The following is a 13,470-nucleotide window of genomic DNA, read 5'->3' as shown; positions in this document are numbered from 1 at the left end:
GGGGGGAAACCTGGCCTGGTCCCAAACAGCTCATTTTTTAATATCAATGATATTATTTTTAAACAGGTGGAGTCGTGCTGAGATCATGTTTAAGTTTGGTGAACTTCAATTGAGGTAATGCCTTCCCTTAAAACAGGGCCGCAAGACCCCCCCGGCCAAAAAAACCCCATCCCTCTTCACTTATCTGGCAATAATGAGCAGCACTTCAAAGGTACGAGACCCTCCCTCCGAGGGGAAAAGAAAAAGAAATCTGAAAAAGGATGAGAGGAAAGAGAGACGGAGAGCTGGGAGTTAAAAAGCATTTGTATGTAACTGCTGATCGAAGTAGAGATGGTGAAAAGGGACTCCGGGGTAGTGGTTAGACTCTGAGAGCAAAAACTGGGCTTAATCCCTTGCTCTGACACCTGCTTATAGTGAAAGTGGACAAATCTAACATTGCTTTAACCTCGTTTGCACCAGAAACACACAATTGCTGCAGATCAGCTCTAGTCAGTACAGCTACGCTGGAGCTACGTGTGGCTGGACTGCAAACGGTGGCAGGAGAAAAAACACCTTAAACACCATTTCAGAAACCATAGCTAAAATTTACACATGGGATGCCCAACACAAATATTAAAATGCAACCTCACAGTCTCATACCTTGGTTAACAAGGCTCCGTGTACATTGGCCTAAGTTTCCTTGCAGGGGCTCTGTAGTTCGCAGCACTCGGGTGCAGCAAACTGAAAATCCTGTGGTAATTTAATTTAAATAGGGAAAAAAAAAAAACCCCAGACTTTCATTAGCTAAATATGAAAATGATGCAACTGGTATGGTATCTTTCATATTACTTCTATTATAGTCACTGCCTGTGACAGTGGTAGGGGCCATTAAATAAAGGGATTTTCATGTGTGTTGATTATTTCAGGCTGAAGTGAAACCCTTGAGAATACTACCAGTATTTAAAAAAAAAAAGAAATACAAGCTGAAATTCTGTAAAAGCTGGTGGGTGTTGGGGGGGTGTCTCGAGTAGCAGCATTGCAGAGCACACTGGGTTCAGGTTCTCTCCAGGTCTATTCAGCATACAACCTCATTCATCATTGCAGTCCCTTTTCAGTCTGGCTGCGTAGGACTAAGTGGAATCTCAGTGTAACAAGAGAACAAATACTCCCACCAACATTTTCCACCCTGAGGACAGCATATAGGAATAATCAAAAGATTGGGAATGACACTGAACGTGCTCAATTTTATATGAATAATTTGCCTGTGGAAGGGCCTGACTGGCATCCCTAAAGAGTAAAGCCATATAGCTAACCACAAAAAAGAAGCAAAATTAACCGAAAGAGGTCAGTCCCCATACTGCCCCACCTGCATGCTTCAAGCTTGATCTGGAGGAACACATACTTACTCCTCTAAGATATTCAGGGCGCGTCTACATGAGACGCTTCGAGCACAGTAGACAAATTCTACTGCGCGTTAGCGCAGCGGGCAAAACCCGTGCTAATACGCTAATGAGCAGTAGATTTCATCTGCTGCACATTAACATCACAAAAAGACTCTCTGCACTACTGTGCAGTAGTGCCGATGACGGTGCATTAAATTACTGGTCATTATAGATACTAAAACATAATGCATCATAATTACGGCACATTAATGGACATATAGATGTGCCCACAGACATTAAAAACAAGTGCCCAAATATTTAAAGTTGTAAATGGGCATCCTTGAGGAGGTCTTTTGGAAATAACTGACTTTGGTCTTAAAGAGAAGTTACTGGATTTAAAATGTAGCATAAAAGCGTCTTAGTATCAGAACTGATCCTGAAAAGTTAAAGAAAGTGTACAGGAGACATTACTAATATAAGCCAATCCATTCTGCTCTCCCACTCGTTTCTTCTGCCTTCCCCCTTTGCTTTAGCCCTGTGAAAAGCCCATTATTAGGTGGTCAAATTGTGACATCAAAGACAAATTAATCAATTATTATCCTCACCCCTTTGTCTATATTCTCCACTTACACTGTATATTTGGAACTAAAGAGACAACTCCTCCACTATTCTGCTGTTTCTTGCACTCCTTCCAAGTCACTGTCATACTACAGTCCTATCAGGTAAAATACCAGAATAATTAAATTTTACTGTACATTAAATTACTGAATTTCTGATGCAGATTTTTTCCACGCGTATCAACAGAAGCACAAGATGCATATTACCTCGCTCATCCAAATCTCATCAAAACCAAAGCTGGGAGAAAACAACATTCTTGGTGCTATCTGGTGGCAAGGGTTGTGCTACACCTATTGAACGCACCTCTTTCCATCTCATTCAGAGAACAGCAACTCAAGCTGACTTATTTTATCACTAGTGAGCGGGAGAAAAAAAGCGAGTCCGTTTCTCGTCCACAGCATATTTGTACTTCTCAAGCTCTTAAGACTTGCATTATACTGTCCCCCTTACTTGATCAAAGAACTCTAGGGTGCATTACTTTATTGGTAATTTCAGAAAACTGGCTCGATATCTGTAACTAATCATGGACTAAACTTTCTGTATTCCCAACTATGCCGGTTGCCTGAGGCTAGAAGTTGCTACCTTGTTACTGATGATAAGTTATGGGACTTAATTGGCAGTCTCACTCACTCCGTAGCAAAGGACTTACTTCTATATAGCTTAAAAAATGGGCGACTGACTCATGATTTGCTGTTCTGCCATCTACGGTTTTACTATGAACGGTTCATTGTTGGGACTGTGACATCAGAGACCGAAGAGCCAATCATACAGTACTTCATAATGTATTTGCATACTGCAGCCCTATTGGTTTATGTGGCTTAGTTATTGCATCTTTTACATTACAAACCAAAGCTCCAGTTATTCAACTGCTAGCACACCGGCTGACTTGCACATATACAAAGCCAAACGGGCTCTGCCTCGGCATAACAGGCTTCCTCCACCTGACCCTGGTTCATTAAGATACAATTTACATACCGCCTTCTAATTAAAGGATTAATTATACAAATATGTCATAATCATGTAATGCCCATGCTAGCAGGGTTTGTTGCAGGACAAACCTGAGGCCTCGATGCTCCAGAAGTCAGCATTTGTGAATAGTTTTATTTTAATAAAATACTGTAGCTAAGATAATATTCGAGGCCTCTATTTCGAGTGTCCCGTAAACCAGGAATAGTGGGGGTTATCAGTGCCTTTACTATATGCCGTAACAACAGACAATGTTAGGAATTTTTGTCTGGCCAAACAGCCAAGAATATTCTTCTTTAATTCAGAAATTAAAACACATAGATCTACAGTGAGTAATACAATCCTGGACCTTCTCTTGCATTTGAATTTACATGGCCAAAACTTTATACCTCTTCTGAGGCCTATTGATTTCAAGAGGACTGGGACCTTTGTTTTTGTAACAGTTTGAGGCTTGCCAAAGCAACCAGCAAATTTCAACTGTTGGGCCATATCTTTTACTATAGGTCCACTGAGTTGATGGAGTATAGATAAATGGATCCCCCAGTTCAGGAAAACCGCAAAAGAAGAGCCATTTAAAAAAGAAAGAAAGAGCTTCCATGATTTGTACTGTTTTACATTTTAGCTCCCATTACTAAATGTGTCGGTCCTTAATGTATTTATCCTCCCAACAACTGTGCGAGGCAGGGAAGCAGTACCATCCGCAACTTGCAGAGAGGGAAATAAAGGAAGAAACTCGCCCAAGATAACTCAGGATGATAAATGGAGGAACAGAATTTTTGTCTTTCAAATAGTCTTCAAGCACCCAAAACCAGGTGAGATTGTGGTTCCCTCCCCCCAAATATCTGTACCTGTGAATAGTCCTCTTGAACTCACTGAGAAATTCATTGTTCATATGGGTAAAGTTTTATGGGTAAGCATGCTTAAGTGTTTGCAGGAGAAGGTTCTGTATTTATGAACTGTTGATTCATAAATACATCTCAAGATCCAGAAATTAAGTTATAACACTTGCCAAGTTACCCTGGAGAGAACATTGGGTATAAATCATCAATACAGAGTGTATTACAAAGCAACATATCTGCAAGACAAAGGCATTTTAATTTTTCCATTAAAAACAAAAAGCCAAAAAAACAGAAACCCACAATTACTCGAGCAGAGTCAACAAAATATTTTTAAAAATCCACATATACATTTTAAACCAGCATGCTTAAGATCAACGATATTAGAATATGGTGATGATCACCACCATTTCAGTATTAGATTTTTCGCATGCAATATATGCATAGTTAAACAGTTAGTAAACATGTACAAGTGTAACACAAATAATGTAACCACAGTACTGCTGTGGATTGTGTCTATCACCATATTCACTATGCCAGTCATAACATTTGCTAACAAGAAAAAGACTAGTTGGTTTTTATTAATAGCATTAATTATACAAACACTTAGCAGTTTTTCTTCTCTTTTGATAGACGTGGGCTCTGAATCATGCTTTTTATTTGTACTAGGTGGTTGTGAAAGATTCCAACAACAAGGCACTCCAGACCCATTTACCAGAAGTTTTGTCAGCACTAAAATAAGATCAGTCACTAAAAATAAAATGAAAAATGTCAGGCCATGGGCAACCACCCAAATGCAGAAAGCCAGATTAGCCAGCCTACGGGATACTGGATCTATATACGTTTGAGTCAAGTGAAGACATATAAAGAGAAGAATAACTGTCAGCAAAAACAAGCATATTACTTCAATCCAGTCTTTGACTAAGGTTCTCTTCTTCAATACATATAACCCTACTTGCACACTGGCCATATAGATGGCTAGGTATCCAAAGAGAGAAAACACCCCCTCTCTGTTAGCATTCAAAAATCCAACTCGTGAATCTCTGCCATCGCTTCCATAAAAAACAAACATCTTCAGAGGCGTAACATCAAGAATAAACTGGTAAAATACAGCAAGAATCACAGCAACAATCCCCGATTTCTGTGCTGGCACTAACGATAAAAGCAACGAGGCTGCAATCCTCACAAATGCTAGAGTGAAAAAAAAATTCCAGTGCACCCCATACTCTGATAAATGCTCATGATAATCTACAGCTTTAACGCTGACCAGTCGTCCCAGGCCCAGAAAAACTAATGGCCACACAGCTAAGGACTGCCTTGCCAAATAGGAGAATTTGGCTTGCACTGCACCGGATTTTTGCCTCACTTCAGGACAAACCAGAGCGTTCCCAAAAATAAAAGCTCCCACACCAAAATCCATCACTCCCGTGCCATAGGTCTCGGTTTTAGCGTACCGCCTGGGGTACTGTGGGAAATCCACTGCCAAAATACTGATGGCAGTTAGCAGGTTGACGTACACGCGGAACACGGTTATGGAGGGAACGTATTCTGGTTCTAGGCTCGTCTTCAGAAACTCGCTGATGATCTGTCTACAAGGTGCGCCGACGTACCGATTTCTCCCGTGGTATATTTTAGAAAACAATCCTGCACAGATAAGAGCAATGGCAACCGGGACAAAAGGGAGGACAGGGGAAAGAACTGTACAGGAAAGCACAAGAGGAGCTACTAGCACAGTCAAGTCTAGCAGGAGTAGATATTTCCTTGAGCCTAATGGTCTTCCATAGTGCTGGTGATATAAAACCAACAGCAGTCCTCTGCAAGCCACACACAACGGCGCTAGAGTTAATCCTACTGAAATTTCTTGCAGAGTAGTTCCATTTAAGTTACTGATGAAGGCTTCTTTCTGCAGCTTTTGTGACATCCTTCTTCTGGAAATAAAAACTAGAATCAGTTTTGTAGAAGGCGGCGTTTTTCATTGTAGTTCAGCCTCTGCATCGTGTTATACATTTTGAAACATAAGATACAACTGTTACAAACCCATAATAAAACAACAATTAAATGTGAATCACAGATCAACTCTCCCCACTGCAACTCTGAACAGGTATTAAAAAAAAAAAAAAAAAAGTGTTGCGGTGCCATGGGACATATTTTTGCTATCTTGTTAAATTCTTAAATATTCTACAGCAGAGATTAAAAATGATAGACAACCAGGATCCCAGCAAGCTCTTATGGTTTTGCTTTACTTGACTCATGGTGTTCAAGTTAAGCACGTGTGGACATTTGGATATATCAGCATGGCAACTGTTGTTGCGTGATACCGAGGCAGTGAAAGGCAGTATTTTAAAACACAATCTTTGTCACTGCAAAATATGCTTTCCTTTAAGATAGCAGATATATGTAAATACTTCCATACTATTTACTGTTTTATGGGGGGGAAATAGTTGTATTAAACCTACTGCAACAGCAGTTAAAAGGGGCAAAAAAGGGTGGTCCACAGAGATTAAATTAACCATTTCAGCCTAGGTAGCAGGATCTACTTGTGCAAACTGTCCACATGGATGCTGCGATATGCTACCCCAGAACAACTTGTAGAACTGAGGCCACCATTACAGAAGCCCCCCAGCATTTGCACTTGCTCGACAGCCTCAACAACGATGAGCACAATAGAAATAGCGATCAAAATCTCCTCTCTCAGTACGGTTGGCCCTGCTGAAGATCTTGAAAGCTAGTCTGGTAGGCAGCTCGCTGTGACGATGTGAAACACCTTTCAGCAGGGCCTACGCTGAACATTAGGTGCGCTGGTGGAAGTCAGCACTGCTGCAGTCCTTGTTGCACCGCAGAACACATGGGTTACAACTAATCCCCACCACCTCTAACAATAATACCGCTCGCAATGGTAAATGGTAACTTGGAAAGCTTACCAACTCCAGAAGCCACTTATGGAGAATAATTCCCACGTGCACGAACTCAGGTTAGCAGATAAAAGCTAGCGAACATCTAAGAAAAATGGAATTTAAGGCAGCAAGTCAAAGGGGGTTGCTTTAAGTTTCCATTCATACAGCGATAAAAAGATTCAAGCATCCTCATCACAAATACAATCTTGGGGGATACAGACACGCACGGCAGCTGCTGCCCTAAAAGTTCTTGGGACTTTCTTCTTCTTCTTCTTTTTTTTTTTTAAAAAAAAAGAAGAGAAAGTATGGGTGTTATTTTCTCAACCAAGGACATTTCTCCAGCAAATCCTACACTTGACGATTCCCAGGAAAACAAAGTACATTCGTGTGAAGTGCTAGCTGGATCTCCTTCCTGCTCTCTGGGGGGACTACTCATGCATTGTATATCTCCAGAGGCCTTAATTCCCTTGATGCTTAAAAAGTCTCCCAAGCCTTTCTGCTGACAAAAGCAAAACAGGCAGAGCCCCCCCAAATTCACCTCCTCCCGGCGCTGTAGGGAGTGCAGAGGAGGAGATGGGCTGCAAGGGACTAGTCCGACCCCCTAGGCAGCATCCTAAATACCAGCCCGCCACCCAAAGCATCCCTATGCCTCTCTGTAACCCATCAGCTAATGATTAGATGCTCTCCTAGACAGATTTTTAGGCACTGGGCCTCTCTCCCCAGCCCAGCAATAGCCCCTTGGCTGCAGCAGGTGCTGTCACAGGACGGGGCCATGCTCCCACGAAGCCCAGGACCCCGTCCCCGGAGCGGGGTGCTGCACCTGTGCGGAGCCGGAGCATCCCCGCGCGCGGGCCCGGCCTTGCACCGCCTCCTGCTTCCTGCGGAGCAGGGAAGTCACCCCGAGCTCGGTTTCCTTCCGCACATTTTCACCAGCCTGCTTTCCCTTCGCCTGATTCAACACACGCCCTTGCAAAGGCTGCGCCCCCCTGCCCTGCCCTGCCCCGTCCCCGAGAGCAGCCACGTGTGTCCGCCTCTCCCGATTCAAACTGCAGCCCCCGCCCTGGCTCCTCCTCCTCCCCTTCCCCTTCCCAGCTGTCCTCCCTGCTCCGGGCACGGCTTTGCATCGGGTGAGTCCGGGTTTCTCCTCCTCCTCTTTCCCCCCGGCCCCTGCTCTGGGCTGGTGCAACTCCCCTGGAGCCAGGCAGCCCCTCCCCAGCCCCTTCTCGCTGCACTTTTTGGGATGAGGAAGGGAAGGGTGAGCCTTTGAGTGGCTCAGCCCTCTTTGTGCCACCCCATCGCTGCTGCCTCCTAATGGGAATGACTTTTAGCTTGTGATCCTGCCTGCAAGGAGTGTCCAGACCTGTGGCTGTGTGTAGATGGGCCTCGCAGAAGGGCTGGTTTTGTCCTTCAGGGTTTGGCAACAAATCTGGATTTGATCCGTCTTCCAGCTGGGCTGATTTGAGAAGTCCCCTTTCCTTTATGGAAAACCTAGTGCTGCCTGGGGAAGGTGCTTTCAAAGCCCGCACCGTCATTATGAGAGAGCGGAGATCGTTTCGGTCAAGGTCAAGCTTTGCGCAGGTCTTTTCCAACACACACATGGGAGAAGGCTAATTTTTTTTAAATAAATTAAAGCTACGTCAGTGGCTTTCGAGGAAAGGGGACGAGTAACTTTGAACTCAACGGAAAAGAGGATGGAGGCTATCCAGTTATTTTTTTTTATTGCCCATTTCCTCTGTAGTGCCTGCAGCCGAGTCCAGAAAGAAAGGCTATGGTTTGGGTTTTGCGCCCGGATGGAAGTGTGGGTAAAGCACAGAGTTGGACCTGTTTCTGTTTTTGTCACAGACTTGCTATGACCTTGGGCAGTCTGTTTGATATCTGTAAACTGGAGCCAATCTCTCTCTCTCTCTCTCTCTGCTTGACAGGTGACGTCTTAAATCTGTAGCTTGTAGGTTTTTAACAGTGCCAGTGGGAAATAATACCTGCAAAAATTCAGGTGTAGTCAAAACTTAGACGTGATGGCTAAAGTATTCAGAACTCCTGGTAGAGGCAGTATCTTGTATTAATGCAACTAAATAGCTGCAAATTTTTTTTTCTTTATTTGCAAGCTTTCAGGCTCACGCGCCCTTCTTCAGGCAAAGGAGAATGCACAGATTGTAACATTTCTCCCAGGTAGAAATGACGTTTCATATTGCTCAGGAGAATAGAAAGATGCAATCGGTTTGATGGCTAAAGCATGTCTCTTAGACGTGCACGTGCGTGGGGCTCTTCATCGCCCCAGCCACCTTTGCTGTGCTGACAAAAGCACCAGGATAGATGCAGTTGCAATCAAAAAAACTCTGTTATTCCATATTTTGTTTGGAAAACTGGTTTAAAACTGTACTGATACAGTGGAAACCATATCCACTAGGGGAGTTTATCCTCTTAAGTGTAGATGAGCCTTACTGGCATTGGTATAAATTTCATATTAACCAATGTCATGCTGTGCACTGCTTACTGTTTAAAGGATGACTGTTCACCCTTCTGTAACGTCAAGGGAGATGGATATAAGACTGTAAAGAGAGAAACTACTTCCAGTTACGAGAGCTGATTATTTTTAGAATAAGAATGAAAAAAAATAGAACCGGACGCTAACACCATTCAAGCAAATGGCAGCACTCTCGCCGACCTAAGGAAGCAGGATACAGCCAGGACTGAGCAAGTTTTACCTGTAATATGCAACTTCCATGAGTTACACCCTATCCAGAAATGCAGCTATCACTGATGCTGCCAGACCCACAACATTAACCATCTGGGCTAACAGCATGAAAAGAGATCAACCGCATTTATGTTGGAAATTCCTTTCAATCAAAACATTATTTAAACAAAAAGCAGCAAAGCGACTTTAATTTCGCAATAAAGAGATGCTCAGCATTCTTTGCTAAACAGCCTGTATCTAAAATATTTTGTTTTCTGTAGTAAGTACCAAGGAGTATCAGGAGATTCGTGTCGGTACAAGTACTACCCTTGTTTCTGAATGTGCTTGCAAAGACAGCAAAACCGTTCATTTAAATGGAAGTAGAATATAACCCCTAGTAATTTACCATCTTTGCTACTGCCTTAATTACATAGAGCAGAATCCAGCTATTTACCCAGCTTTCAGAGACCAGTGCACAGAACGGATGTCACACTGAAACGTAGTTCTCTCAATACAGGGCATTTTGGGAGCTGGCATAATAGTACGCAGCTGGCAGGCCCACGTTTGAAGATGGCTGAGAACTGCAGGAACTCCAATAACTTCCTGTTCGCTAGCATGTTTGGAAGGAGAGGATTTAAGCTGAGACCTGGTTTAATATAGAAATGGACATGGCCGTACACTGTTCTGGTCATGCAGCTAGATAAAATGCGTTTCAAGTCACCAAACGGTAGCGGCAGACCAACCATTAGTGCAGACATAGAGTTTGGAGCATCAGCCCAAGCTGCTGGGGTTGGGGCGGCCCCTCCTTGTTAGATATAGAGATGAGATCTGACGTTGATCGGCAATGCAGCGAAGGCCCAAACTGATTCCTGATATTCCAGAGGTGAAACTTTATCCGAGTTTGGGGAAAGTTGCATAGAACTACACGGTGCACATTGTTCCTCTGAAACAACCAAGGTGTGTGTCTGTGTGTTTTTTCTTTTCCTTAGGCCCTCCAATGAAATACCATTGACTATTTCACCTTCAACAAAATACCATCGACTAAAGGCTGTACCGACGCCTATCCAGTATTCCTGGTTATAGAGCTTTACACACTTTGCAACTGAGAAATATGCCCAAGCAGGTAAAAATCAAAGCCAAAATTGTTTATATGGATTAATTGCATTTTGATGTCATGCAATCATGAGGGGCTTGGATTTGTTTGAGTGTAATTAGAGATAAATGACTGGAAAAAAAAATGTTTTCTTTCTCTACCCCAAGATGGTTGTGCAGTTGCTCCACAGGCTTGTCATTGCTATTAGGCAGTACTGGCCTGCTGGTCTTGTTCTGTGCAAGATTGTGATTTGTGTACCTAGGTTAGCTTTGTACATGACTGATAAAACAAGGCTAGACTACTGGTTTAGTTAGACCTGCACCAATACGTAAAACAGGTTGCAACTAGAGGTACAGGCAGGACGACAGTAAACCTTTGTCACTGGATTTTATACATCGTCCTTAAAGTTGATACTTTTTTTTTTTAATTGTATGAGTAAAAATGCACACTTTATTCATGGACCTGAAAGCAATCACGTTCTCCTCTAACTGTACACGTCACCGTATTAAGAATGAAAAGAGATCTAAGTGAATATCGGAAGCTTGAACTAATTGTAGAGGCCAAAAAAAAGCGGCCTGGTTTTCCAGAGCTCATTACAATCAGCTTTCAATGGAGCATGCAGCAACTCCACTACTATGAGCACGAAGCAGCAAACAAACAGTACGGCGCAGAGAGGGTGATGCATATTTTTCCAAAGATTGGGCAATTGGCAAGAAACTAGCATTTATTACCAAGGGAACAGTGTTTGGTTTTATATATAAAAATTCAGCATGCCTGTTCATGAAATCACTGGGATTCTCAATGTTCACGCGAGGCAGAATGAAAATTGTGGTTCTGACAACATTTTACTTGACAATAAGCAAGCTTTTTACCAGCGTGACTGTAACTGCACTGCTGGAAACAATCCACACATATGGCAAGTCAGGAAACAACAAGCACTCCAAGTCCGTGTGTCATATGTAAAGAATTATTATTCTCCACTTATTTTTTCAGAGCCATTTGCATGAACAGGGGTTTATAGAATGCAGTTTGCCCATTTGCCAATTGAACTCAGCAGCATTTGTATTTTATGCACTAATGAATTTTAGCAGCTTGTCATTGCAAACAAAATTTAACATTGTAATGTTTCAAAACTTAGTTAACTGGTACCTATAATTGTGGATCTCTGCTATGACATGTAAATTAGTGGAGTTATGCTAGAGCAGGGGTTCCCAAACTATACTACGTGTACTCGTGGGGGTACGCAAGACATCTCTGGGAGGGAATGTCGGAGAAATTGCCTAACGGCAGATTTCGTTTTCACTGTAAAAGTAATTGGAATTTAAGGGGTTAAAATAGCAAATGTATGCTGGTAGGGGGACGCGGGCAGCTGGTGGATCTGGAAGGGGGTACGCGACAAGAAAAAGTTTGGATCCTCTACCTCGAGGAAGAGAGGCGGTAGTTGTTGGACAGGAAGGGAACAGAAACCAGCAAGTGGAATACAAAAGGCAGCACTGCCCTTCTCCCCACCCCTCTGCAATACCCCCCCCTAAAAAAAAAAGCACCTGAAGCCTGTCTTTGCTGGCTGGGCTTTCCATGACGTGTGCATAATAAACAAGTGCCCTTCCAACTGGTGTTTTCAAGGACTCTGGAGCCCAGAGGCTAAGATTAAAGTTACACGGAGAGGGCCAATTCTAGTTTACTGTAAGCAAAACAAAGTGTTAAAACCTCTCCATTCATCTCCCCAGGTAGGTGCATGCATGCACAAACACACATGCTTTGCAAAACCACACTCATGGATCATAATCTCCGGCTCCAGAAATGCAAGTCCCTACCAGGTAATCTAAATCTGGGGCCCTCCATCAGCCTGAGCTGTCAAATGTACTGGCACAGTCTTTGCCTCAGCCATTAGGGCCCCCAGAACCCATCTCCTCTGCCTCTCCCAGCTACCATGTCGAGTGTGTGACATTTAGAGGATTTGACGTCTTTGGGTCAAGGACTGTTGTGCAACTAGATCTGTACTTAAAGATACTCAAAGTTGCCAAAACTGGGAACTGTTCTTCTCAAGACACATTGATTCCAGGTGTCAGTGTCTTGCAGTAAGAACTACGAGGGATAAATTCAGCCTCTAAAAGACGTCTGTAGTTTACCGTCTCTCATACATCAAACCACACGCCTGCTCAAATATGTCTGCATACTGCAGCATGGCTTTCTACTAGGTACAGATTTTTTTAACCTCACTTGGCACTGGACAAGCCAGTCACACTCAAATGTACTGAATTAAGATTTTTGCTAGGGCTGAACTTAAGTTTGCTGCATCTGGGACAATAACCAGTAACTGCAAGGTAGAAGTCCAGTCCTGCATTCAGTCGTTCACCAGTGTTTTATCTTTTATCTGTGCTTTCCAGATAAATGGCCAAAAAAAAGGTTCTGTCATCCCAAATGATCTCAGTGATTCCTTTGAAGAAGTTAAAGCTTTTCTGAGTGACGAAGATACACTACATCTCTTTGATGACCTTACCAAAGTTAATCCTGTGACCACCACAACAGGTAAGTACATAGAGCCAGAGGCACCTTTTGTAGTGTTGCTTCCTTTTATATGCCAAATTTCCCCAATAACTGTCAACATAATGCGGTCAGCTATTGTGATCACATTAATACTATGGGGAAATTACAGTTCAGGATCCAAAGCCTATTAAAGTCAATGGAAGGATTCCTACTGACTTTGGATCAGTCCTTAAAACTTGGTTTCATCAATATCCTTCAGCCTCTCATGGTGTTAGCAAGCAAGAACTAGGAACTAAATGGAGAACTTACAACCTGAGCCATTGGTTCAAGGGCATCTGAGCTCGGTAGTACTTGGAAGCTACTGTGGTCTCCTTGGAAAAAAAACTGTGGCCTCAGCCCAGTTTGTGCGCACAGATTTCCTTATCTCAAGGCACCACACAAACTACAGAGTGTCCTTGCCACACCACTCTTAGTAGAAAAGCCAAGTATTAAACTCAAACTTGGAAACAAAGTTTCTCCCGTAACTGTAGAGCTGGACTAC

At 43.0% G+C, this 13,470-nt stretch overlaps 2 protein-coding genes across 8 annotated transcripts in view; one reads left to right on the top strand and one right to left on the bottom strand.

The window, feature by feature from the left end:
• Nucleotides 1-3,206: 3,206 nt before the first annotated feature.
• Nucleotides 3,207-8,342, bottom strand: PIGW (phosphatidylinositol glycan anchor biosynthesis class W). Of its 3 annotated transcripts, none has more exons than XM_025210167.1 (3): nt 8,036-8,342; nt 6,703-6,778; nt 3,207-5,770 (listed from the first exon to the last, which is right to left on the bottom strand). In XM_025210167.1, the coding sequence occupies exon 3, from the start codon at nt 5,700-5,702 to the stop codon at nt 4,182-4,184; it is 1,521 nt and encodes a 506-aa protein (XP_025065952.1). In that variant the 5' UTR covers nt 5,703-5,770; nt 6,703-6,778; nt 8,036-8,342; the 3' UTR covers nt 3,207-4,181. The 3 variants fall into 3 exon arrangements, with proteins under 3 accessions (XP_025065952.1, XP_025065947.1, XP_006016128.1); XM_025210162.1 differs by lacking the exon at nt 8,036-8,342 and adding an exon at nt 7,496-7,634; XM_006016066.3 differs by lacking the exon at nt 8,036-8,342 and adding an exon at nt 7,496-7,634 and having other exon boundaries at nt 3,207-5,709.
• Nucleotides 7,664-13,470, top strand: part of MYO19 (myosin XIX) — a 25,739-nt gene continuing 19,932 nt past the window's right edge. For 3 of the 5 annotated variants that reach the window (XM_006016067.3, XM_025210152.1, XM_025210156.1), the window contains exons 1-3: nt 7,664-7,802; nt 10,339-10,472; nt 12,830-12,971. In XM_006016067.3, coding sequence (XP_006016129.1) covers nt 10,461-10,472; nt 12,830-12,971 — 154 coding nt within the window. In that variant the 5' untranslated portion in view covers nt 7,664-7,802; nt 10,339-10,460. Of the gene's footprint in view, nt 7,803-8,413; nt 8,598-10,131; nt 10,233-10,338; nt 10,473-12,829; nt 12,972-13,470 lie in introns of those variants that run through there. The other 2 variants (XM_025210143.1, XM_014522648.2) reach the window with 2 other exon arrangements.

Source organism: Alligator sinensis, unplaced genomic scaffold (assembly GCF_000455745.1).
Source record: "Alligator sinensis unplaced genomic scaffold, ASM45574v1 scaffold118_1, whole genome shotgun sequence".
NCBI classification, from domain to species: domain Eukaryota; kingdom Metazoa; phylum Chordata; order Crocodylia; family Alligatoridae; genus Alligator; species Alligator sinensis.
The sequence above is the reverse complement of the archived record's forward strand: the minus strand, read 5'-3'. Positions and strand labels throughout refer to the sequence as shown.